This window comes from Mercenaria mercenaria, chromosome 7, assembly GCF_021730395.1.
Source record: "Mercenaria mercenaria strain notata chromosome 7, MADL_Memer_1, whole genome shotgun sequence".
Classification (NCBI taxonomy): domain Eukaryota; kingdom Metazoa; phylum Mollusca; class Bivalvia; order Venerida; family Veneridae; genus Mercenaria; species Mercenaria mercenaria.
The window spans coordinates 6,056,519-6,084,493 of NC_069367.1; the positions used below are offsets into that span (position 1 = coordinate 6,056,519).

The 27,975-nt window shown below is 36.1% G+C and overlaps 2 protein-coding genes across 2 annotated transcripts; both read right to left on the reverse strand.

The window, feature by feature from the left end:
* Positions 1-355: 355 nt before the first annotated feature.
* LOC123555067 (succinate--CoA ligase [ADP-forming] subunit beta, mitochondrial-like) lies at positions 356-15,650 on the reverse strand. The gene is made up of 11 exons (XM_045345614.2): positions 15,507-15,650; positions 13,929-14,082; positions 12,522-12,633; positions 11,748-11,910; positions 10,648-10,818; positions 9,935-10,034; positions 7,952-8,113; positions 4,288-4,430; positions 3,498-3,618; positions 2,248-2,336; positions 356-1,493 (listed from the first exon to the last, which is right to left on the reverse strand). Exons 1-11 carry the CDS (start codon positions 15,573-15,575, stop codon positions 1,419-1,421), a joined length of 1,359 nt encoding a protein of 452 aa, XP_045201549.2. The 5' UTR covers positions 15,576-15,650; the 3' UTR covers positions 356-1,418.
* A 2,864-nt stretch (positions 15,651-18,514) lies between these two features.
* Positions 18,515-27,969, reverse strand: LOC123555660 (collagen alpha-1(X) chain-like). The gene is made up of 2 exons (XM_045346252.2): positions 27,661-27,969; positions 18,515-19,169 (listed from the first exon to the last, which is right to left on the reverse strand). The coding sequence occupies exons 1-2, from the start codon at positions 27,890-27,892 to the stop codon at positions 18,751-18,753; spliced, it is 651 nt and encodes a 216-aa protein (XP_045202187.2). The 5' UTR covers positions 27,893-27,969; the 3' UTR covers positions 18,515-18,750.
* Between the last annotated feature and the right edge of the window lie 6 nt (positions 27,970-27,975).

Here is a 27,975-nt window from a genome sequence, read left to right on the forward strand (position 1 = left end):
AACTTGAAAGATCTACGTATGTGCACTTATTAGTATAAGCGTACCTTTATATGCTGTAATACACATTTCAATGTTACTGCGATCATTCTAAACAACTATTCACATCTATCTGTATTTATACCACATGTATTCCAAATATCAGATACTTGTAAAGTAAATATGCCTTTAAACAGACACATAAACCTCTTGAAGTCTTTTCTACTTAGGCACAAGTGCAAATACCGAAAACTTAAATAAATTGTACAAAATTTCCCAACACACATTTCCAAAAGCCTGTTTGAAGCTTGTTTTCTAATTTTCCAGCCGTATACAGCAATCTAACATGTACGTACTCTCATAAAAACTTAACAAACATAACAAACATCATTCATTCAGCAAACCTAATCATCATCCAATCAAACTTATTCTAACAATTCCACTTCAAAATATTTGATAAAAGTTCTGTATAAATTATCGTCCCAGTATTGTATAAATGTACTAAATGTTAAAGTAGCCTCAAATCACTCATTATAAGATGTAAACTTCACATGGCACTTTATTCTTCACATATTGTATTCATATGAGCCGTGCCATGAGAAAACCAACATAGTGGGTATACGACCAGCATCCGCGCAGTCTGGTCAGGCTCCATGCTGTTCGCTTTTAAAGCCTATTGGAATTGGAGAAACTGTTAGTGAACAGCATGGATCCTGACCAGACTGCGCAGGCTGGTCTGGATCCATGCTGGTCGCATACCCACTATGTTGGTTTTCCCATGGCATGGCTCATATTGTTTATTATCATCAGACTTACTACAGTAGGTGTTAAGATATGCTGGAATTGAACCACAGGGGAATAAGCCTGAATTCTTTAATGTCCAGCATATTAACGATAAACTGTGGTAAATCTGACGATAAACCACTAGAAAGCCTTGTTTATTATCATTCTGACATGCTCATTAAAATATGATAGAAATGAAGTAGATATCATAACTGACTAATCATATAATTTCACCGGTCAGTGCATCAACAGTTACAGAACAGACAATGTTCAATCATGTTCTTTTAGAAATTAAGCCATGTTATAAGCTTAAAAACAAGTTTATCTCTAAAGAAATTAACAATAAAGAAAACTGAGTATTATAAACTTACTGAAAACTGTATGAGAAAATAATATAGTACCCGTTTTTTGCCTTAAAATGAGATAGTCTCCCCTTTTACGTGCTTGTTCCAGTGCATAACACTGATTAATACATTCGTGTTTTATAATGGAGAGCATGAAACTACGTTTTGCCAGTTGTTAGGTTTTAATATATCCAGATCAAATTTGAAAACAAAACATTACACAGAAACTTTTGGCAATACTGACTGCCAACAAAAATGAATGCCGTAACAGATAGTACATTTAAACTACTAAAGGGTTAAAAAGATCTTTAATCACTAAATAGGAAGTTCAAAGGTCACTCCAACTGACGCCTCTTTTGCTAAGGTCACAATGCCAGCTAATTTTACAGCCTGGAAAATAGAAAGAGAAACACTTTGTTTATATTCAATAAATTTTTCAATGGCACAGATTAATTGTGCATCTGAAATTTGAAAACAAAATCTTTAATTACTGAAAAATACTGTTTCTTTCATACCTCTGGTTCTTAATATTTTCAGAAATGTTTTTTATCACAAAGCCTTCATGATGATGCTAAACATAGATCCCATTTGGTATAGACTGACTTTTTGTTCAAACTATATTACACCTTCAGATAAGCAGAAGTGAAGCCTGATGAACTAGCTCCAAGCATGAATCAGATGAATAATAGAAGAGCAGTATGAAGTTTAGACATGGAAAATGTATGGGAAATGGATCTCCCAGAGAGTTCACTTTAATGACATCTATAGTTCTGATATTTTACTACAACATGAACTAAGTTTCGTGAATCCTACAAAGAATTTTTCTGCATTCTTACATGTCTATAACTTCAAAATAAATTTTGTTAAAGTCATTCTGTAGGACGCCATTTTACCAAGAATTTAAAGACCCGATCCCAGTAAAAGTTCCACTGATTTACACTGGTTAATCATATGGCGAGTAACAATTTCCACATAGACACAATTTACCAAGCCAGCCTGCTTACCTCAATAGGGAGAAAGCACATCTGTGAGGTCAAGAGTTTTATCCCCGATCCCTAGAGTATGTTCTCCATTAACAGTAAGACATTTTCTCTGACACCAAAGTTATCTCTCCTCCATATTAATGCGTGCCAATAAAACTTACCATTTTAGCTGCTTGATCAAGGTCGTCTGAAGCAAACATTCGAAGTGGACTGGCTGCCAATATGGCCTTAGCATCTTCTACCCGTGTACCTGAAGTAATACAAAGTATCTTAGCCCTTACCCTGTTAAATTTCTATAATGAACTTGTCCATCTTTCAATCTGTTAAAAGGGGTGCTTACCAAAAAGAAACCAACTATATGGCAAACAGTGCAGACCATAATCAGACTGCCCGGATGAGCATGCTGATCTTGGTTTGCAACGTTCGCAAAGGCAGAATTGCATGCCGCCACCAGGCTACGGGTTAAAAGGCTCACAATACTATAGCTCAATATGTGCTTCACAAATAAGACATTCGAAGGAAGATAAAACAAGAGTTGTTCGGACAGCAATGCTCATTTGTTCAACAGTCTTGTTAACTGAATGAATATAAAACTTGAAAAAGGGGCACAACTTGGTAAAAAATACCAAACAGAGTTATCAAACATATACAATGAATGTCTGCTCATCACAGTAGACAAGTGTATAAATTGCAATTTATTCCAATCAGAGAGAACTGAAATACCAGCTTACATACAAACAAAACCTTTACCAAAAATTTCCAAGTTGAAAAGGGGCATAATTGTGTACAAAAGCAAAATAAGTTATGGAGCCAGTGCAATGTATGTGAGTTAATCAAGGTATATAAATGTATGAAGTTTCCATCAATTCCCACGTCTAACTCCAAGATAAGACTTTACTTTTTTAAATTTATTACATAGGTTTTTATATATATGTATACATTTAAGACAGGCATTCAAATTTGGAGCAAAAGTTTCTTTTAGATATGTTACTTTCTAAAGAAAATGCATGTGCAAAGAACTGATTTTTCTATCACACTTCTCTGAATTCCATTTTTATCAACTGTTCCAGTATCTTAATATACTTCTGAACTCAGACTGGACTACTTCAAAGAGTTTTTTTTTTTTTTGGTTGGGTTTAACGTCGCACCGACACATTTTAGGTCATATGGCGACTTTCCAGCTTTGATGGTGGAGGAAGACCCCAGGTGCCCCTCCATGCATTATTTCATCACGAGCGGGCACATGGGTAGAACCACCGACCTTCCGTAAGCCAGCTGGATGGCTTCCTCACATGAAAAATTCAACGCCCCGAGTGAGGCTCGAACCCACATCGATGAGGGGCAAGTGATTTGAAGTCAGCGACCTTAACCACTCGGCCATGGAGGCCCCTTCCAAGAGAACTGGCATTACCTTGTAATCGTACCACAATTGGTATTTTAAGATCTAACGTTTCCCCAGCCTGTACAATGCCTTGTGCTATCACATCACACCTCATGATTCCACCAAATATGTTCACAAGAATAGAGTTTACCTGCAACATACAAAACAATGTAGTTATTTATCTGATTCATCAAGCACTTATACCAGCCTAATAATGCATGCATTACTGTAAAAACATATTTTTGCTGGGTCAAAATTTCGCAAATTTGAAATATTAGTATGTTCTTAAGGTTTTATATTTGTAAAACTGTAAAAATGGTTTCCTACTTTAAGTTTGATTATACTAAAGAAATGAAATGGTGAATATTTATAAAAGGATCATTTTTTTCGCATAATGTAAGGCATCGCGAATAAAGCAAAACTTAAACCCTCACGAAAATTTCTGCTTTTACAGTACTACAGTTGACTAAAGATATCGATACATTTTTTTGATAATAACACACACATTCTTCTTTTCAAATTTCTTTTTTTTTTTGTTAACCAAATATGGGTACAATCAGCTAAAATATAAATTTTCAACTGATACTTAGCAGCCTGGGTTGATAGTGTACTACCAGCATTTCCAGCTAAGAACCACTTGCATTTGTTGATCTCTATTCATGTGATACTTTCTTTGTATCTAAAAATTTATGTTGTTTTGCCTTTGCCGTTTCAACTGATTAAATAACAAAGAAAAGTTTGCCAATGACACAATTTTAATTTGTGTATAGACCTAACCATTAACAAAAACAGTAAAGAATACACTGCTTGTCAAACTTACATTAGGGTCCGATGTGATAAGTCTAAATGCCTCTGTGACCTGTTTAGAAGTTGCTCCACCACCAACATCTAAAAAGTTAGCTGGCTGTCCACCATGCAGTTTGATAATGTCCATAGTTGCCATAGCTAAACCTGCACCATTCACTGCAAGATACATGAATATGCAAACCATTAGTACCAACTTATACACATATATTAAAACACAAGCATTTCTTAGTTAGAGTCAAGACACCACAATTATAATCTTCACCACAGCATACATGTATTCCAGCAATTGGCCACAAAGGAATTTAAACAATGAAGTTGGCTAACTCAGCAGGGCGTCCGCTGGGATTTTAAAAGTTGGAGCCACAAGTTTAGCCACTTTCAAAATTTTGGAGCCACTTTGAGCCACTTTGGAGCCAATCCATTTTTTGAAGCCGTGGTCTGTTTTGTATGCTTAAAGATGGGATAAATATATATAAAATAAACAACATAACACTTGTCACACTTACTATCTATTTAATGTCATATATTTTATGTTTTATATTTCTTATAATAATAACAAAATATAGCAATTTTAAGTATATATATCAAGTAAGCATTTATTCACAAAACAATCTCATATCCATCATATCTCAAGGATATCTAATGTCTATATATGTCCATATACACTTATGCCAGGATCCTCCTGGACTTGACGGACTTCCACTTGGAAAATGCTGCCCCAAAATCAAACTTCTCGACAGGGGGACCATGGATAGAAATCCGCATCAAGTTGTCCAAAGTGGACATTGCCAAAGAGTTTCTTAGGCAAGTCTTGATGAGATTTTGCCTACTGAACCCCTGCTCGCACTCTGCAGTGGAGACAGGAGCCACAAGTAACCTCCCAGCTGCTTCAGCTGCAGCTGGATACACATCCTGGTGCTTTAGAGCAAGATTGGCTAAGTCTTTGGTATTTTTGACTGATAGATTGCCTTGGTCAACCATGGCATGGCTAAACTGCAGAAAATTGGACAAATTGTCCTTACTACCTTCCACCCCAACTGTGGCAAGGTATTGAATGACCGTATCCTTGTCAGTGCTTTTTTCAGCCAAACTGACAGAGGGATTGAACATATTACTGAGCGCAGTCAAGACAGCACTGTCCTCATTATCAGAAAAACGATTGTTCAAACTTCTGACCATACCCGTGACAATTCGTGACAAAATTGTCACAGGCCTTGACTGCCTCAGTCCTAAATGTTTGTCACTGTCCCTGATAGTGTGACCTCCATACTCAAAAGTGACCAAACCTGATGGTTCATCAGGGACCTGACGGAGAAACTCAGAGATGTGTTCACCATTCACCTGAGACCCTAACTCATTGACACGGTTAATGGTAGACTTGATTAAGGGAGTGACCTCTGTAAAATCTAAATCCTGCTTCTGGTACATCTTTGACAGAGAGCAGAGGGGCTTAAGGACATCAGCAAGGAAGTGGACAACATACAAGAACTTGTAGCATGTGATGGACTTGTGCATGGACAAAGCTGCTGCATATATTAAAGGACGTACTGCGCAAACACTGTATCGACACATGCTGATTACGGTCCGATTACAAAGTGGCAGCTGGATGTTTTACATGTTTATTTGATGATCAGAGGAGGAGAACAACAATATCCTGCTTGACAGTGTCCTGTATAGTGAGCTCAGACCGAATTTTATACTTTTTCTCCATTTTTACCGGACAGTTCTTTTTTTTTGTCATTTTTTAAATCGGTCAGAAACATGAAAAATCTGTCCAAAATAGACACCGGCAAATTTCCCGAAGCCTTGTATTCCACACTACTTAATAGTTAATACTGAGTCTCAAGCAAACAATACTAGTATTTACTGGTCATAAAATCGGGGCATTTTCCCCTACAAAATTGCACAATGGTAAAAGGAAAGCATGCTTTTCACAAAACTCTGAAATTAAAATCCCTGAACAGCTATATTGCTTTTTAGGTTTTTGCTATGATACAATAGTTTTGCTAACTTGTAAACTTTATATGGCTATTTAGGTAGGTCGACAACAGATGCAAACTTGTAAACTTCATATGGCTATTTAGGCAGGTAAACAACATATGCAAACTTGTAAACTTCATATGGCTATATAGGTAGGTAAACAACATATGCAAACTTGTAAACTTTATATGGCTATTTAGGCAGGTAAACAACATATGCAAACTTGTAAACTTCATATGGCTATTTAGGTAGGTAAACAACATATGCAAACTTGTAAACTTCATATGGCTATTTAGGTAGGTCAACAACATATGCAAACTTGTAAACTTTTTATAGCTATTTAGGTAGGTCAACAACATATGCAAACTTGTAAACTTTTTATAGCTATTTAGGTAGGTCAACAACATATGCAAACTTGTAAACTTTTTATAGCTATTTAGGTAGGTCAACAACATATGCAAACTTGTAAACTTTTTATAGCTATTTAGGTAGGTCAACAACATATGCAAACTTGTAAACTTTTTATAGCTATTTAGGTAGGTCAACAACATATGCAAACTTGTAAACTTTTTATAGCTATTTAGGTAGGTCAACAACATATGCAAACTTGTAAACTTTTTATAGCTATTTAGGTAGGTCAACAACATATGCAAACTTGTAAACTTTTTATAGCTATTTAGGTAGGTCAACAACATATGCAAACTTGTAAACTTTTTATAGCTATTTAGGTAGGTCAACAACATATGCAAACTTGTAAACTTTTTATAGCTATTTAGGTAGGTAAACAACATATGCAAACTTGTAAACTTTTTATGGCTATTTAGGTAGGTAAACAACATATGCAAACTTGTAAACTTTTTATAGCTATTTAGGTAGGTAAACAACATATGCAAACTTGTAAACTTTTTATAGCTATTTAGGTAGGTAAACAACATATGCAAACTTGTAAACTTTTTATAGCTATTTAGGTAGGTAAACAACATATGCAAACTTGTAAACTTTTTATAGCTATTTAGGTAGGTAAACAACATATGCAAACTTGTAAACTTTTTATAGCTATTTAGGTAGGTCAACAACATATGCAAACTTGTAAATTTTATATGGCTATTTAGGTAGGTAAACAACATATGCAAACTTGTAAACTTTTTATAGCTATTTAGGTAGGTCAACAACATATGCAAACTTGTAAACTTTATATGGCTATTTAGGTAGGTCAGCAACATAAGCAAACTTGTAAACTTTATATGACTATTTAGGTAGGTCAGCAACATAAGCAAACTTGTAAACTTTATATGGCTATTTAGGTAGGTAAACAACATTTACTATTGAACGAATTATCAAATGCCATCCCAAATTTCCATTTTTTTTTTCTCAATTAAGAAAATTTACGGATATATTTTCCAAATTCAGCCAGCACTGGTTGCAATCCCCTAATGATGAAAAATAATGCTTGCAATCTAGGTAAAATATCACATTTACTATCTAAAAGCAAAACACACCCTACAGATTACCAAAGTACACCACATTTCCATCAAAATAGTTTATTTCTACATTTTCATCAAGCAAACTTACTGAGTCGAGACTGAAACAGTTTATTACCACGCTTTCACCAAGCATATTACTAAGGCACACGACCCTGCTGTCCAAACAATACAGTTTACATTTTGTATTACCACAATTTCAGCAAGAAAACTTACCAAGGCACCCGATACTTCCATCCAGACCAATGTAGTTTAGATCTGATTTGGCCGCACTCTGTTCTCTAGAATCTTCTTGAGTCCAATCACGTAATTGGTAAATTTCTTGCTGTCTATATGCAGCATTGTCATCAAAGTTCAATTTACAATCCATGCAATACACTGAAAGTACATTTAGAAGAAGGGGAAAGTTTGTTATTCAACAGATTTCTTCAAGCTTTAGCTAAATAAAGTTTTGCATATATTCTTTTAAGGTAGCAGACCTGTACTGCAGGCAGTTTCCTTACGATTACGTATTTTTGTATATTTTGGCATCATTTGGCCACAACAGCATACTTTAGTTTTTTTTATAATAACCAAACAGTGCCGAAATCAGATATAAAAATATTTAATCGAATGGAAATTACTGATTTTCATTAAGGGGCAAACACCTCAATGTAATAAAAACTAAATGAGAATAGTATATCTCTCTAAAGGTTTTCAGTAACAGTACTGATGTAATTGTCAGTTTTTTCTCCTATTGGATTCTTCCTTGTAGAAAGAAATCAAGCAAGAGAAGTATCAGGCTAGTTAATTTTTCACACCTTGATATAGTGGACGCAACTTGACCCCAATGGTTGACCTTTGTATTATAATACATAATGAGGCACAACCTATTATTGAAAAGGAGTGTACGTAAAAACACGAGTTGCATGAGAAAAAAGGAAATATAAATTTTGTAGATATAAATTAGTGTAATGTAGTTTTTACTGATCAGATTTATGTATATACACTTTGATACTGCACTGTATACAAACTAATTCAATATAAGTATACACGGCTACCCTAAGCACCCTTGATTTCTATAATGAAATAATCGATATGAATAATCAGTCTAAGGTCAACCATCACAGTCAAGTTGCGACTACTATATAACTAAGTTGTTTTCCCTAAGTTACAGGAACATTTCAATAGTTAAGGGATCACGTAAGCTTTTGTTTTTTTTAAATTTGTAATTTCACAACGGATTTATTTATTTATTTATTTTACGGTGCACCAACACAGTATAGGTTATATGGTGCCAAACAGGACTACAAATTTTGGTTTCACAATGGAAAATGAATTGCCTGTACATATAAATGTGCTCTTAGGATGTTCATAGAGTTCTCGTGTGAGCCCACATCTAATTGCACATTTTCTCCACAAAATTTTGGCAAAAAAAGTGCTTTTTTCTGATTGATGAAAACATTATTTTCACCTTAAAAGTCATAAAGTGTCTCCTTTATACTGAGTGGCAATTAGTTGGGTTTTTTCTGTCTAGATATAATATAGGAGACACAGAGTATCAGAGACATCATAATATTAAATGGGCCACGCTATGAGAAAACCAACATAGTACCTTTGCGACCAGCATGGTTACAGACCAGCCTGCTCATCTGCGCAGTCTGGTCAGGATCCATGCTGTTCGCTTTCAAAGCCTATTGCAATTAGAGAAACCGTTAACGAACAGCATGGATCCTGACCAGACTGCGCGGATGCACCTGTGCATCCCCAAAGTCTGGTCAGGATCCAGGCTGGTCACAAAGGCACTATGTTGGTTTTCTTATGGTGTGGCTCAAATTCATTATAGTAAACCATTTTCAATTGTTATTAGGAAGTTACCTTTTACACGGATTAAGACAGGAAAACTTTCCAGTTTAATTTTCTAGTTTTAAGTAGTATACTGCAAATAATTAAAAAGTTTAATTAGCAGGGTTCGAATATAAGCTCGCCTACTTGCATAATGCGAGTACATTTTGGAAAATGTAAGTAACTTTTGCGAAAACTCGTAAAGTTTTGCGAGTGTAAAATATCAAGTAGAAACAATGATTTTAATTTCTTTAACTTTCTAATTTAGTACAAATTTCATCACCGTTTAGTCAAAATGCTGTAATTTTATATATTTACAAAAGCAGATAAAAAAATGTACATTAATTTCAAATTCTGAGGACAATCATTTCTCACCATTGCCATTGCTGTCCTCTGCCATGGGGTTGATCTCCAACATTGTAGCATCGTACTTCAAAAACACATTGTTATACAGGTTCAAAAACGTATCAGCTGCCTAACCATAAGAAAAACACAGAAAAATCAAATCATTTGTTTACTAAACATATCAAAAAGTTAGGGAAGAATAAAAGTACTTGCAACAGCATGAAAATTTCTACATTTCAAGAGAATTTCTGCATTTTGAGAATTTGTTTAACCTAGCGTATGGACAAAAATATTTCCTACTGCTCTTGAGAGAGACATGAAACAGCACTGCTTTTCTGCATATTGTCATGAAATGAAAGTTTTCTACAACTAACTCTATCATACTCAGAAGCTGTCAAAATTGTAAAGTTTACAAGGAAATAATTCTTTGTTATTTCATATGTTTATCTTCTTCAAATTGTACTTAAATGGAATGAAACTAATAGCTCTCTATCTACCACATGTTTTTACCAGAATGTAGCCCCCTAACCATTCTTGTTGAATCAGAAACACTGATAAATTGATGGATCTTCTTGCTCATTTTGGAAGACATGATTCCTGACATTCCAAGTTGATTATTGATTAATATCTAAGCGTGATATTAACTAAGTGTGATATTAGTTAAACGTGATATTAGCTAAGTGTGATATTAACAAAGTGTAATATTTACTAAGTGTGACATTAACTATGAGTGTCTGAATTACCTGGTCAATACTAAGAGCATCGAAACTCATATCTGCTGCTAAGTTGACTGCCTGTTCTCGGGTTACCCCTGTTGTTATATCAATGGGCTCCTTTATTATAGCGGTGGGATTCTCCTTAGCAACTTCCTCAATGTTCATACCACCCTGTGAGCTGCCTATCATAATTGGACCCTGAAAATATCCAAGTATTTCTTTATACAAATGTTACTAGATTCCTAATGAGGGAATTTAATAATATTATGCAATAGTAATTCAATTATACTGTAGTTGTGCTGAGTTTTAAGCCAAATGTACACAGTTTAGGTCATATGGTAACTTCTTAACTTTTTAATAGTGGAGGAAGACACCCTCATCCAACCCCAAGTGCCCCTCCAGGCATTGTTTGAGGCACAGGTTAGCAGAGGTCTGGGTAGAACTACTGTCCCTCCACAAGCCAGCTGGATGGCTTTCTCACATGACAGAATTCTACATCCTTTACATGGGTTTGAATTTTACATACTTTACGGGGATTTGAAAGAACAGGGGAGAAAGGCAAAAGATCCAAAGTCAGTGACATTAACCACTCTTGTCATGCAGGCCTCCAGTTCAGCTACAAAGTGACAGAAGACTGATCATCAATGATCATTTGAGCCGTGCCATGGGAAAACCAACATAGTGGCTTTGCAACCAGCATGGATCCAGACCAGCCTGCGCATCCGCTCAGTCTGGTCAGGATCCATGCTGTTCGCTAATGGTTTCTCTAATTGCAGTAGGCTTTAAAAGCGAACAGCATGGATCCTGACCAGACTGCGCGGATGCGCAGGCTGGTCTGGATCCATGCTGGTCGCAAACCCACTATGTTGGTTTTCTCATGGCACGGCTCATTTAGATGAAAAGTTCATTACATGTTTTGTTTTGCACTAAAAGCCCGCTTCATGGCATATTTTCAAATATTTTCAAACTCCTTTAACTTACACTTAAATATTCAAAACTTTCTTATGACAAGAATTGGTAAATATTTACAGTTTTATGATATCGGCTTATAAATGGTAACTTTACCTTGAAAGCTCTTTCAATATTATTATATAATAACATTTCACCATATTTTCAGATAAACTTACATGGAAAGCTCTCTCCATTGCGATTGCGAAATAGAACTCTCTACGAGCGTATAATCTTTCTACGATCATCACAGTATTACAGATTCTGCCAGCCTCACCGGTCTGTTTTGTAACCAATTTATGACCAATCATTTTACTTGCCAAACCCTCGGCTTCTTCTGGGCTGAAAAACAAAAACACACTTAAAATTCATACTTGTTAGTTAATGATTTTACAACTATGTGATTTTCAATATTATTTCAGAAAAAGTAATTATAAAACCAAATTTTTAAGAAACCGCATTTTACTGCTTCCTACATTTAACCATGATACCCCATGCAATTATTGTGATTATATTATTAATAAATTCTGTAGTCATGAAATTTCGTGGATTTTTGGATAAAATGGCTATAGATACAAATTTGTTGATTTTGACTGAGATTGTCTAGATTGACTTGACCAAAAATTCCACAAAAATAAGTCACAAAAGATTTTACAGTATACGATAATAACATTTATAAAGGCCACTGGTAAAGGCAGCTGCTAACTGGCACTTCTTTGAAAATCTGAACTAAACAGAAATAATTTGATCATGAGAAAGGTCTTGATGCCATGACACTACAGACCAAGTTTGGTGAAGATCCATCATACTGCAAATGATTCTCAAGACAATGTCAATGAATCATTTTTCTAATAACTGTTCTAGTATCATTTCAAGAATAGTTAAAAAAACAAATTCAATGAGTACATTATCCGATCATTTTTAAGTACCGGTAGTAAGAAAAGAGAACTTACGAAAAGGCTAGTTTAACTCCACCCTTCAAACCACTGGAAAATGTTCCTTTTCCCCTGCCACCGGCCAGGACTTGTGCTTTGACTACTACATCTTGATTCCCAGTTTCATTCACTGAAATCATATACAGTCAGGAAATGTAATTAGTTACAGGACTATATAATGAATTAGTAAGTCTGTAAAAACAGCCCCAAAAAATTTTACTGTAACAAGTGCTGTCGGAGGACAGCAACGCCAGACTATTCAACAGCCTTGTCAATTGAATGAATACAAAGGTCGAAAAAGAGGCATAATTTTATACAAATGCAAAACAGGGTTATAGAGCCTGCAAAGAGCTCATGACAGTGGACAAGTGTGTGAAGTTTCAATCCATTCCCATTAGTGGGTACCTAGATACAAGCTTACATACAAAACCTTAACCAAAAATTTCTAAGTGGAAAAAGGGGCATAATTTTGTAAAAAAGCAAAATAGAGTTATGGAACCTACGCAAAATAAGTCAGTTTATCACAGTGAATAAGTGTGTGAAGTTTCAATCAATTCACACAACTGATTAATGAGATACCAGCTTACATACAAAAACTTAACCAAATCGGTATGCGGATGCCGACACACGAGCGAGTCCAATAGCATTAGCACTACTATTCTTTGAATGGTCAAGCTTAAAATTATTCAAAATTTAAAGTCACAATTCTTGAGTGCTGCCAGCTCTCACTGGTATCTATTTTTATTTCAAATCTCTTCAGTATTTTAGGTGTTGTGCTCCAGAGGAAAAAAAGTGTGACAGGCAGAGTGGCAACTATTATGCTCAACCTTTAGTCAGCATAAAAAACTTAACCAAACAAATTCACAGCCACCAGTGATCAAATGTTCAACATTTATTTGTTGTTTTTTTTTAATTAAACTAACTGAAATAGAAGCATGCACTTACATACAGTTTAAGCTTTTCTGCAAGTCAGTAAGATCCAACATTTTAAATAACTTCATGATTGTGAGAATCTCTTAAGTGTGGTTGTTGCAATTACCAGAAGTTTGCAGAGCGTTCAATAGTAAAACCCATGGAATTGAACCATTGACTACAGTCAGATGATTGATTTTACAGCTTCTTTTCAGCTTCAACCAATATGAGCCGTGCCATGAGAAAACCAACATAGTGGATTTGCGACCAGCATGGATCCAGACCAACCTGCGCATCCGCGCAGTCTGGTCAGGATCCCTGCTGTTCGCTAACAGTTTCTCTAATTGCTATAGGCTTTGAAAGCGAACAGCATGGATCCTGACCAGACTGCGCGGATGCGCAGGCTGGCCTGGATCCATGCTGGTCGCAAACCCACTATGTTGGTTTTCTCATGGCACGGCTCAATTATATATCTTACCTTGAAAAAAGTGGCTAAATGACAAAATCACAAACCTAAATCCTCTGCTATTCTTTGGACTTCTTTAACACTCTCTGTAACCCTGTATTTAGGGACCTTAACTCCAGCTTCTTTGAGAAGATCCCAAGATAAATATTCATGGAGGGAGAGATTTCTTTTCTGTTGGGAGGTCTGTGGCACTGACAACGCCTGTAAAATAAGTTCTTTTTTTAAGAAACCTTGCTAACTATATTGATTCTGACAAAGTTAAGATCTGATACATGAATGAAAAACACAATTTAATATGAAAGGAACTGAATATTCAAGGTAAACCTGAACAAAACTATATCTATATTTAAAACTAACCGACCGACCCTAAAATCGGTCCCAAGCTGTACCGTTTTTAAAACCAATTGTAAATGTTTTTTGCAATGCTTTTTTATACTTCTGGTTTAAGATCTTAAACAATTAACATATTATGATGTGAAATAGCCTGTTAATAGTGACCTTTATCTTTTTATGCCGTTGTGGCAAGATAATTATATATAAGCACAACTGTCTTGTGAATTAGAAAAATAACCATGTGACTGTCATACCGTTCCCTTCAAAAATTCTACACTGCTGGTTTCCATTTTAAATGATATGATCTTTTTTTTTTGAGTTTGCCATAAAATATGAACATTATGATGTCATGAAGTTGTAACCACCAAAGACAATTTGAATATAACCAAAGGGTTATACATGTAAATGTAGGTGGATACAAATGTATACCTTATATAAAGCTTAAACATTTATCTATTTATCTAATAATTAAATTGAATCCTTAAAGGAATAAATTTAATTTTAAAGATAAAAATCCACAATATAAAATATATGGAGTCGGGTCAATTTTCATCGGTCGGTCGGCAAAGGCATTCAACATTTTAATTTAGAATATGTGTGACAATCGATCTAGATCTTAAATGATTACAACCTTAAAATTAAAATAATTATCATTTAATTGACCGTTTTCAATAATCTCTTCCATAAAGGCTACATGTAGCTTTACCGCCAACGTGCTAAAAACAAAGAGATTTACGACTTTTCTTCTTAATTTAAGTATCATAAAACAGTTATTGATTGCATAATCCTGCCAGTTCTTAATCAGGGTCATCATAAAAGCTAACTGTAGCTTAATCAGTGTCATCAAAAGATCGTCCCGTGATGAAAGCCAGCTTAATCAACACGTGTCCCGCTCGAGGGCATGAAACTGATTAGGAATAAACAATGTGACACCGTGGACTGTTTATTGAGTAAAACTGAACAATTTATAGACAAGAAAACAAGTTTTTTCTGGATTATTTTTACTTGTTCCTATATTTTTATTTTTTCCGGGACTTTTCAACCCTGTCAAGGACGAGTATGTAATTTCCGGGACAATCCCGGACAATCCGGGACGTATCACATGTATGAATTAACCCTTAGGGTATTTATGTTTTCCACACATTTGGAACTTCGAAGATCTGACCCTGAGAATTTTCGATACAAACAGACATCTCTATAAACTGTTTTTAAGTCTGTAAGATATTGACTTGCTTTTCATACAAGGAATTAGGTTTGTGTCCATACTGCCTGCTAAACTGCAAAAGATTTACCTTCACTGCATGCTTTAATACCGAGTTTTGACACAGTCGTCCGCTTGATCGGAGAACTGCGGACGCCATGTTTATTTCTGAAACATCTACGTAAATGAACGCTCTTGAAATTAAGAATTTAGCAAGCGTTTCGTGAAACAACGATTTTAAGGTCACGTGCATTTTCAATGTCAAGCAGTTTAAAGGTGTAAACCCATTTTCAGCTTTTTAAAGGTGTGTGACTGATATCCAACATTTAGGAAACGATGATCTACTTCTATTTATCATAGGCGTAGGAGCCGGGGGTGGGGGCTGGCCCCCTCAGAGCTAGTAAAGATGGGCCGAACTATAGTTTGGCCCCACTCTCTTGCACACCGGTTACATTAGCATTCACGTGTATGGAACGAACGACAACTCTGCTTGGAGATTGGTTTGGCCCCTGCAATATTATTTTTGGAAAAGAGATATAGCAGTCTAATATTAGATCTAGATCTACATTTATTTAGTATAATATAGATCATTTGAATTCTTTTCAACCTGATTTCTGATCTGATTTGCATAACTTTGGCCTTTCTTTGCATTCTGACTTGTCCCTGTAAGGTGAGTATTGAAACCTCGTATGCGCCTAGGATTGTTCGATTATATTTTATAAAACGAGTAGGCCTATAATATCTAGCACATTGATCACTACAGTTCCGATCTGAGCGTCTGCAAAAACGTTGTAAGTATTTAGCCTGTTTACACATGTAAACGTTTTGTATTTACATTTTCATGGTCTAGTCAAAGGAAATAATATTCCAACAACTTTATATTACAATTATCTAGACAAATGCAGCTCCAGGGCTTCAACCGAAGACTGTAAAAATGGCACTCTTGATTTAGAACAATACATATTTTGACCGATTAAGTTACACCATTGTGTGGTTCGTTAGAAATGCATCAGAATAACAAATAGGGTCTATGGCCCATTTGACCTCTGGACAAGGTCATGAATGCACCTGGGATCCCTCGCCAGACCCCGGTCCCCGTCGAAAGGTTTTGCCCCCCCCCCCCCACACACACACCCAAAAGTTAAACTCGCTCCTACGCCTATGTTTATGTAAATTTCTTGCTCAGAATTGTGGGAATAGTTACTGTTGTCTTAAAGCGTTTGTAAATAGCGGCCTCAGGCCTCTTATAAGATTTAATGTATTCAGTAGGTCGAATGATTTCTTAAGATAATTATATCTAGATCTATAATTGTTCTCTGTAGCCTACTGTAGCCTACTTATACAGACCAAAACAAAACACTTTGTAATATTGTCTAAAACGAAAATAGATTTTACCATGCAAAGACATGCAATACTAAGGGGAAATGAATGTTTAAAGATTCAATGTACGGGCTTTCCTAACGTCATGTTTAATGCTCGCCTGTACGGAGACAGTAAACCAAAATACAGTATCAAAGAGACAAAGCATATGAAAACCGTACCCACCCACCCCCATTTCCTGTTTAACGTGTAAGACTTCCTGTTTCAAATTTGCGAGGACGATGTGTACGCAGCCGCGTATTTTGCGTACAGGTATAAGGTACCTGTTAAGTTTTGTACAAGGATTTTACCTTCAAAAAAGAAACATCATTACTGAACGATAAATGTCATTTTTATACTTCTTTCGTATACTGTCTTTCCTGTAGGAAGAACTAATTTTTCCACATTATAATCTTTATTAATTATATAAAACGTTTTTTACACTTTTGGTGGGCAGTGTTATATTTTGCTTATTTAATAAAATCTACAAGAAGATCATGTAAAAGATCCTGTGGAAGCATAGAATGCAACTAAGCAAAGTAAAACTAGGCCAAGTTTGTCCGAGTCTGTTAATGAGAGGTAATGGAAAATGCAACATCCATCACGCCCCTAGCACCGGCTTCAGTTGAATTCTATTACATAAACATTGAATGGACTTCATGATCCCAAAGGACCAGAAAATACAACTACACTGAATACAAGTACATGGAGACTTTTTACGGACCGCCTTAAATTACGGCACTGTGATACTTATAAAATATGCGAGAAGATCACTGACTGGGTATGTTAATGAGAGGTGATGGAGAATGCAACTTATGCACATTAAGAGTTTATCTCGTGTCATCATTGGTCTGTTTTCGTAAGAGTTTATCTCGTGTCATCATTGGTCTGTTTTCAATGCGTTCAGTTGCACGGGTTTCTTTTTTTACAGCAGCCTACTATGTTTGACATGGATTAAGGCCGATCATATATGACAAGCTTGAATTAATTACCAGAAGCATTATCTCCCCATTTGTATTGAAAACATGAATTCACATGGAAAAAATTATTAAATAATAGTTACCGTGTACTATATATCACGCATGTCTGCTACATGAACATGCATTTGGACCTACAGGCTACAGTCGCCTTCTGCTTCAAAATAAAAATCCTGGATCCGCCCATTGGCCATATCTAATCAGTAATTATGTACTCATTGTCGTACATAGAGGGAAATAGCGAATCACTTAGTGAGAATCAGTAGAGGAAGAAAAAACATTATTTTTACTTGCCACCCCCGAACGGGAAGTCTCCCTACCGAAAACTGTTTTTATCTTGGAAAACATTTACGGTATATATATACTGAACAAAACAGCTAATCCGCGCAATTTAACCTACAATCTGAAACGTAAAAATTTGCAAAATAGCAAATGACGGGTAAGCTCTATGGTTCAGTGTAGAAAAAAAGTATGTTAAAACGACTCCGTTTTTCAGGTATGATGGCCCTGAAAGGTGAACACGTGTAGATAGCATTTGAAGTTATTGATAATTAGTCCTTTGTCAAAATAAAACACACACTGATATGTCAATTTGCAGAAAGAGAAAAAGTTAGAAATTTTCAGACTGAATTGCCACAGTAAAACAAACTGTAATGAAGCCTGTTGGCGAAAACAATACCTATATAACTATGTTAGGCAGTACACAGACCAGCATTCAGGGACAGCATACACTAGTAGCTGCCCATACAAGTGTTTTAATTAGTTATAGTCAGTATTTATTCAAAACAATGAATTTATATATAATATTATATCATACACTTTTTATATATCATTTCTCAAAGATCAGTATGCTGTATAACTGTTTTGCACATTATGTGTTAAGATAGGAAGCGTCATGAATGCGGTATATCACACGCGGTTGGAAATATTGTGTTAGATTTTATAATGTTCCAAAACACATTTCTGCTGACTAAAGTTAGTAGTTTGTGAACTGTCATCTCAAAGCGCGTGCAGCAAAGAGCCAGAATATCCTGTGTGCAAATGTGTGCTACTAATACTTCCACCAATATAACCTTCTCCCTCAACCCACACATCATCTCCGGCAACCAACTCGGCAACCGTCGAAACCCCACCCATGTCCCATCCACTGTTGTAACCCGCGAAAGCAAACTCGATCGTGTTGCCATTTTTTTTCAAGTGGATATTACCGCTTTTAGCAACATTTCCGAGGGTAATGGAAAAAAGATAGGTTCCGTTACACGGGGCAGTAAAAATGCCATGCCTTGGATCAAATCCATTGCCTATATTTAGGTCCACTCGGTCGAAGACAATCAGGTGACCAGTATGAACATTTCCGATATCGTGTGTCAGCTGCGTCCTGAATGCAGTGTATGGACATTTTGTTGTTGTTTGTGTACCTGCAAAAACATGTGATGTCATTAATTAGGATGGCAATCCCATGTGACTTTTTGTTACCGTACACACGTGTCGTTTTAGGTAACATTTTGCTTATATTATCCTTTAATATTACCTGACGGATTTTCGAAGACAGTAAAATCAGTGCTTTGCCCCGTAGAAAACTTCTGCAATCAGGTCTCAGTACTTCGCCGAATTTTGAATTTAAAGTGTTTACGTTATGTTGTAAATTTAGCAGCTAGTCTTATTAAAGTTGATTTATTAATTGATTCTACTGATGTGAAACTTTGACCTCTGCTACTAGAGATGTCATTCACCAGTTACCCTCATAAATTGCTTGGGACTGGAGTGTGTATCATTTTATCAGGGTATGTTGTCATCATGTACCATCGTAAACATGTCTGATCTGTTAGAGTTAGAGGTTGCTCCATATTTGGGATGGTACCATCAGTCAACGGTTATCCTCATAAATATTAGGGGTAATCTTTGTCTTTCATCACTATGATACACTCCAAATATGGGAGGGTACCTGCTTTTGTATATAAGCCTAGGTCAGAACTTGGGAGGGGAATTCTTTACTTTTGGCTCGGACTTTGAAAATGACAGATCATAGAAACAAGAAATGAAATACTTTACAGTTATAATCATAAGTGACTTTAGACCAGATGAATGAGAGAATTATAATTTTGACAACATTATTTCCATCATTTAGACTATTTATCCATCACATAATAAACTGATGTAGTAAACTGGATTTTAAGTGTATTTTATCTATGGAGTATAAACACCCTCACCCGAACCTACGTTTTTCAACACTGGTGGCAGCGACGGAAACGGACTTACACACGTGCTTATAAGAAATTTGGACATATATTTCTATTCAAATATTTGTGGTGACAATTAAGTGATAATTATGGGACCTAAAAAGCAACACGAAAAGATTCTGTCACAACTGAAGACGATGATAGTCATGAACAATTATTAGCTGAAGTTGAACTTTTAAGACAAAAACTTAAATCGGCAGAAGTTGATAACTTGACCTTAAGTGAGAGACTACGCAAAAATGAACAGGAAAGTACTTTACAAAGAGATGAATTAGTACGCAGTTACCAACAACGAATCAATGACATTTCTATGGAAAAAGACAATCAGATAAGAAATTTAGTCAATGAAAAGGGACACAGCTTCGAATGAAAACAGCAATACATCAAGGCAGCAAAATCAACAGAGAGGCCGTGATAAATACGAGGTTCCTCTACCAAGGCAAATTATCTTTGATGGCAAATCATCCTGGGAGAGTTTCATTCACCCATTTGAAGCTATGGTTGATGCGTGCAAGTGGGACAATAGTGAACGTTTGTTCCGCCTTAAGAACAGTTTACGCGGTGATGCTGCGGAATACGCTTTCAAGCAGCTGGGAGCTGACGAATTGTCAAGTTATGCGAAGATAAAATCATCTATGGCGATGCGATTTCAGGAAAAGCGCTCCACTTCCTCCTATCTGGCTGAGTTAGAAAAACCGGAAATACAATAGGAAAAAAGAATCGTTGGCTGAATATGTGGCAGAGGTTAAGAGGTGGTAATAAAAGGTTACCCCACAGCAAACAACGAGACGAGGGAAACGATAAACCTTCGGCACTTTCTTAAGGGACTTCAGGATTCTCAGGCGGCTTTGTTCATTGGGATGCAGGACCCAAAAACTATCGATCAGGCAAGAGAATTGCTCGACAACTATTCCAGCATCAGAGATGACGTGAGGGGGGCGAGAATTAGGAACATTGACACGGGCAGGGAACCTTATGTAACAGAAGCAACACTGCAAGAATTTGGTAGGGATCTGAAATCCAACATAGGCAAAAAGATTGATCATCTCGCGAACCAGCTGAATGTTAAAAGTAGTAGATCAGCTCGGATCGTAAAGTAAATCAGCGCCAAGAAAAGATGTGCAGTGTTTTAGATGCCAGCAGTTTGGTCACTATGCGGACGAGTGTAAGGCAAACCTTCAGGAAGGTAACAAGTCGGAAAACTAGCTTCGACCAAGCCTAACGGCCCAGACTTGGTCAATAACAGTGAAGTCGAATTTAAGACTATTAAGTGTAGGAGTGCTAATACGGATGGTGTTTCCATTATATTGCCTGTAAATATTTTTCAAACTGTGCGCGCGAACTTAGTCATAGATACTGGTGCCTGTACTACAATTTTTTCTACTGCATTATATCATAGAATCCCAGAGGATGTGCGACCTGAGTTGTGTAAAGTTGACCCTTCAATACGTCTTGAAGTTGCGGATGATGGTTTATTAGCCATAGATGGACAATGTGAATTTTCATTTAGTGCATCGGGTCAAACTTTTAATTACACTGTATTAATTGCACCTATTCATGAAGATGGACTAATTGGATTAGACTTCTTGTATGAAAATGATTACCAACTTAGTGCTAAAAAGGGATTAAAATTGAATGGGAAAATGTGTAGAACTCTAGTTGAAAAAGTTCCCTTGAGGGCAGTCAGAGTGACCACAAGGTCAAGAGTAACAATTCCAGCGAATTCAGAAACAGTAATACCTGGGGAGGCTATAAATTTCGGTGCAATTAATTCATCGTTGGGCATCATTTACCCTTCAGAGAATAAACAACCGGCTAACAATGTTTTGATGGGAAGTGTGCTCATTGCTCCAAAGAGAATTCGGGGTGACTCAATTCCCATTAGACTAGTTAACACCTCTGACAGAAAAGTGAAATTATCAAAAGGGTCATTATTGGGATATTTGCATGAAACTAAACAGGAGGATTTATTGAGAGAAAATGTAGATTTAAATGACTGTGAAATATTGGAGAATAATATCAAAACAAGTGAAAATGACATTAAGTATGACATGACTACATGGAGTAGTGGGTTAAAGGACCTGTACCATAGATCCTCTGCAAATCTCAATGAGTCACAAAAAGAAGCATTGAAGTGTCTATTGGAGAAACATAAAAATGCTTTTTCCAGTTCCTCCACAGATTTAGGGCGTACTTCATTAGTGCGACATACAATTGAGGTGGCAGAAAATGTTCGACCTGTAAAAATACCACCTAGACGGGTGCCAAAAGCGTTCGAAGGCCAAGAAGAAAAAATTATTCAACAACAACTTGAAATGGGAATAATTGAAGAAAGTAAGAGTCCATGGTCTGCACCTTTATGCTTTGTAAGGAAAAAGGACCCACAGGCAGGAGTACGTGTCGTTGTGGATTATAGGGGTTTAAATGATCTAAGTAAAAAATGTGCCTATCCATTGCCGAGAATTGACAGTTGTTTAGAAAGTTTGGGAGGAAATAATTATTACAGTTCATTAGATCTTTTGTCAGGATTTTACCAAATAGAACTGGATGAGAGAGATCGTGAAAAGACTGCATTTGGCACCAGCAGGGGCGGTCTGTATCAATACGTTACTATGCCGCAGGGCCTTACAGGGGCTCCACATACATTTCAGCGGTGTATGGAATTAGTGTTTAAGAACTTACAGTGGAGGACAATGATTATTTACATGGATGATATTTGTACTTTTGCTGAAACTTTTGATCAGGCATTGATTAGGTTAGATGAAATTTTAACCAGACTGGAGAGAAATAACTTGAAATTAAAACCGAGCAAGTGCAATCTACTCCAAAAGCGCATAAATATATTAGGTCACACAATTGACAGTTCTGGAATACGTCCTTCAGAAGAGAAAGTTAAAGCTGTGAAAGAATGGCCTGTGCCGCGGAATTTAACCGAACTCAGAAGTTTTTTAGGTTTTTGTAGTTATTACAGACGTTTTATCAAGGGATTTAGTGCTAGGGCGTCACCACTTAATCGCTTAACAGAGGCCGGTCGAGCGTTTATCTGGGGACCAGAACAGGATAGTGCTTTTATGGACTTAAAAACTGCATTGACAGGCGAAGAAGTGTTAGCATATCCAAAAGAGGAAGGCTTATTCATAGTGGATATGATAGTAGCAATTTCTCGTGCGGGGGTTGTTTGTCGCAAATGCAATGGTCAGATACAGTTCAGGATTATGTTGAAAAAACCAATTATGTTTGCGAGTAAATCATTTGACAAAACACAACGACGTTATTGTGCCACAAGAAGAGAACTGTTGGGCGTAGTGACATTTAAACCCAGTTTAGACACTTTCTGTTGGGTAGAGAATTTTTATTAAGGACTGACTGTTCAAGTTTAAGGTGGTTAATGTCGTTTAAGTCACCTACTGATCAAATGGCGCGCTGGCTAGAGGTTTTGTCACAGTATAACTTTAAAATCGAACATCGTAGTGGGAAAAAGCATATCAATGCTGATAGCCTGTCCAGAATTCCATGTGAACCAGAGGAGTGTCAGTGCTATGATGGGAATACAATACTTGAAAGTTTACCATGTAAGGGTGTCAGACTTGTTTGAAGAAAACACGATTCCTGGTCAGATTTTGCACAATTCAATGACGTTGTTCCATTATTCGATAAAAACTTTAATATTGGGAATCAGAGTAGGCCCGTCATATTACGAGTGAAGGCTCAAAATAGTGGATTTTGGAGCAGTATTTTTGTGCTCATGCAGCTGCAAATCATGAAGTTGATAGGTTGTTTCAATACACTTTTCCATGGATTAAAACAGACTGGGAAGTACTTCCGAAATCGCTTTCAACGACTTCGATTCCATAATAGTCTGGATTTAAATGGTGTACAAAATGGAAATAGCTTCAACTATGGTGACAATAACGAGGAGGTGTTGAACAAGGACGTAAATGCTATACTGGATGAACATGTTGCATTATCCGAGGATGCAGCGCAAACATCTAACTTAGGTTGTCTCAAACAGTTTAACACAGTTAATTGTTCCACTGTCAAAATGGCCAAATTACAGAGAGCAGACCCAGATTTAGGAATTGTGATACAGTGGCTTGAAGAAAACAGACGACCCTGAGAGATAAGGTAGCTGGGAAATTTACCAAGTGTGCGGAATTATTGGCTAAATTATGACCTGTTAACTCTGATTGATGGAGTGTTATTTAAAAAGTACATTGTCAGTGCAAAGGACCATCGGCTTTTGTTGATAGTGCCTAGAGTACTATATAAGGAACTTTTGATATCTTGTCATGATTCAATTACTGGAGCACATTTAGGAATTTCAAAGACATATTCAAAATTACATCTCAAATATCACTGGTATAAAATGAAGGAATACGTCCAGTTGCATATCAAAAGTTGTGAAAAGTGTGCATTCCGAAAAAGGCCGAAAAACATACCGAGGGCACCATTAACAGAGTACACAGTCGGCAATCCTATGGATCGTATACAAACAGACATAATGGGAACCACTTAATGAGACAGAATCCGGAAATCGGTACATTATCGTGGTCATTGACGGATTTACCAAGTGGGCTGAGTGTTATGCAACCAGAGATCAGCTAGCAAGTACCGTTGCTCATAAGATTGTATATGAATTTTTGTCCAGATATGGTATGTGTTTGGACATACATTCTGATCAAGGGACAAATTACCAATCCAAGTTGTTCAGTGAAGTCTGTCGGATTTTGGAAATTAATCAAACTAGGACTAGTGGATATAGGCCAATGGCAAATGGTGGACCAGAGAGATTCAATCAAGTTTTGCAAAATATGATATCTACTTATGTAAACTCCAATCAACAAACTGGGATGAAAATCTTAATTTAATCACCTCCGCATACAGAGGATGTGTCCACCAGGCGACCGGATTCACGCCAATTATTTAATGATGGGACGCGAAGCTATTATCCCGGTTGACGTTTCACTTGGCTGCATTTTAGAGAATAAAATAAGTTCAGTGGACTATGCCATTCAACTACAAGAGAAGTTAACAGAGGCGCATCATATAGCACGAACTAATTTGCAAAAGAATGCTGTCAGACAGAAGCGTGATTATGACACCCGGATTTCAAAAACACTTTTAGTAAAGGACAGTTAGTTTTGTGCTTAGAGAAGTCTAGACATAAAGGAATCAGCAAGAAAATTGACCCTAATATTTGGAAGGGGCCTTATGTTATTACAAGGAAGATCACAGACCTTTTGTATGAGATAAGACTTTCCCAAATGGCAAATCAAGAATAGTGCATCATGACAGATTGAAACCGTTTCATGGAAATAAACGACCCATTGGCAATCAAACATGGTGAAGTCTAAGGAAAATAACCATAAATCAAAAATGAAAGGGTTCCAGCAAACTTCCAAACCCTGCCTGGACAGTACCAGTCAACAAGTGAGGAGAAGTTCTAGGAACAGGACCAATACAGACCATACCAACATGGTGCACATAGTTATAAATATTAAAAGTGTTAATTGTTTTGGATTAAGTTCATATTCCTTCTGGATTTTAAGTGCTAACTAATATTCGTCCTGGATTATAAGTGTGTACTTATTCATTTCATTATTCTTTGTATGGATTAATTAGTGGCTGCAATGGTAATATAATCCCATTCAGCACAAGTGTATTCAAATGGATTAAATATTCTTTGTATGGATTTAATTAGTGGCTGCATTGGTAATAATAATCCCATTCAGCCTTGGTGTATCGAAATGGATTTATTTGTGGGCTTCATTTTCAGATATGAAAATTTGTGCCATTTATTAAAATCATATGTTGTATAATTAGATGCTCTTGGCACACAGGACTTAAAACTTTGGTAGAGACGACTACCATAGCCATAAAATCCAACATTGTGCCTATTCCTTTTTTTTTCTAATTAATTTAAATAAATTAAAGGCACCAGGACTTACATTAGTAAATGGTAAAGACGACTACCATATCAATGAAAACTAATCAAAATTGTGCCTATTTCTATCATCATACTGTGTTAATGTTAAAATAAATAAAGGCACCAGGACTTAGTGTGAGTGAAATAAACATTGTGTGAAAGTGCTTACAAAAATATATTCACCTTATAGATGAACTGAATTCAACACTGGATTTTATTTTACATGTGTTTTACTAGGACAGTTGGCGATTTTTTTTTTACACTTTTAATGTTTCATACATACATTATTATAATAGTCATTTTACATGTATACTACTTCGAGAAGTATTTAGTCACATAGTTCTTCCGAACTATAATCATGAGTTTTATTAAAACACAAAGTATAGCATGTTTGCTACTATTCATGACACTTAATCATTTATATTGAGGAGCAATTTCAGTGATAATATAGTTTAGGTATTCATATTCTTATGTACCTTCTTCATAGTATTTGAGAGCAAGAGTCTGGCTCAGTAGTCACTTATATTTTAATGTTAAAACTTAATTGGGGACAATTAAGAAGCTAAGGGGTGGGGGAGTGTTGTAAATTTAGCAGCTAGTCTTTATTAAGTTGATTTATTAATTGATTCTACTGATGTGAAACTTTGACCTCTGCTACTAGAGATGTCATTCACCAGTTACCCTCATAAATTGCTTGGGACTGGAGTGTGTATCATTTTATCAGGGTATGTTGTCATCATGTACCATCGTAAACATGTCTGATCTGTTAGATTAGAGGTTGCTCCATATTTGGGATGGTACCATCAGTCAACGGTTATCCTCATAAATATTAGGGGTAATCTTTGTCTTTCATCACTATGATACACTCCAAATATGGGAGGGTACCTGCTTTTGTATATAAGCCTAGGTCAGAACTTGGGAGGGGAATTCTTTACTTTTGGCTCGGACTTTGAAAATGACAGATCATAGAAACAAGAAATGAAATACTTTACAGTTATAATCATAAGTGACTTTAGACCAGATGAATGAGAGAATTATAATTTTGACAACATTATTTCCATCATTTAGACTATTTATCCATCACATAATAAACTGATGTAGTAAACTGGATTTTAAGTGTATTTTATCTATGGAGTATAAACACCCTCACCCGAACCTACGTTTTTCAACAGTTATCTACACAGTTAGTCCACGAAAAGCAGTTGGGCGCAGTGTTTAAGAAAAAGTACTGAGCACTAAAGGCAGACGCTTTGTCAAAGGGAAACACTCATTTTGCTGTCTTAGACACATTTTATCATTTTATGAAAAACTGTCAAGTAATAAATGTTAAGTTCTCTCCGTGTATACGGTATCCAAAATTCACTTGGGTCTTAAAAATTTCGGTTGTGAATGAAATGAAATCATTTTATATTCCTCAGAGAAGTGTTTTCAAATTTTAATTTTAAATACGAAGACCGGATCAGAGGGACGTTCAACAGCAATAATTTATTTATGTTAATTTCTTCAGTTGTGAAAAAAAAGAACAATTTCTTCCTTCCCAAAAGTTATGTATGTGTCAATATATTGTTGTTTACCGTATCAGTAAAACGCAGCAAAATATATGAAAGTACATTGCTGTTCAGCAGGATTTATTCTTTTTGAATGTCTTTTGTATAGCGCTTCATTCAGAAATTTATATTTCAACAGTTTATTTTAATTAGAAAAAAATGTACGAAAATCCTTTGTTTTGCAAAGCGTTTTTACCTTGAGAACTGAGTTCCAATTGTTCCTGTATGTTTTGCATTGATGTTTTCAGTTGATCAACTTCGTTTTGTAATCTCATCCGTTCGGTTTTCTCGTCTGCTAGTAGCAGGTGTAAATACTGCACGTCGTTGGAGCCCTGCGGGTCTGCTGTAGCTAGAGGGTCAGAATTGAAAACGAACCCGCTTCCAATAAAAGGAAGGAGACAGAAAATTAGCGACAACATTGTCTTCATTTTTCAACTTAAATGCTTTCTTTCAACTTTATGCAGATAAACTTTTCACAATAGTACGTCTTATCCGATAATATGTCGTGAGA

Excerpts from the sequence above, each read along its gene's own strand:
- LOC123555660 (XM_045346252.2), bottom strand. The coding sequence starts at position 27,892 with ATGAAGACAATGTTGTCGCTAATTTTCTGTCTCCTTCCTTTTATTGGA. Across the intron at positions 19,170-27,660 it reads ATTGGAACTCAGTTCTCAAG|GTACACAAACAACAACAAAA; the intron begins GTAAAAACGCTT and ends ATGTTTTTGCAG.
- LOC123555067 (XM_045345614.2), bottom strand. The coding sequence starts at position 15,575 with ATGGCGTCCGCAGTTCTCCGATCAAGCGGACGACTGTGTCAAAACTCG. Across the intron at positions 14,083-15,506 it reads TATTAAAGCATGCAGTGAAG|GCGTTGTCAGTGCCACAGAC; the intron begins GTAAATCTTTTG and ends CTTATTTTACAG. Across the intron at positions 10,035-10,647 it reads ATGCTCTTAGTATTGACCAG|GCAGCTGATACGTTTTTGAA; the intron begins GTAATTCAGACA and ends TCTTATGGTTAG.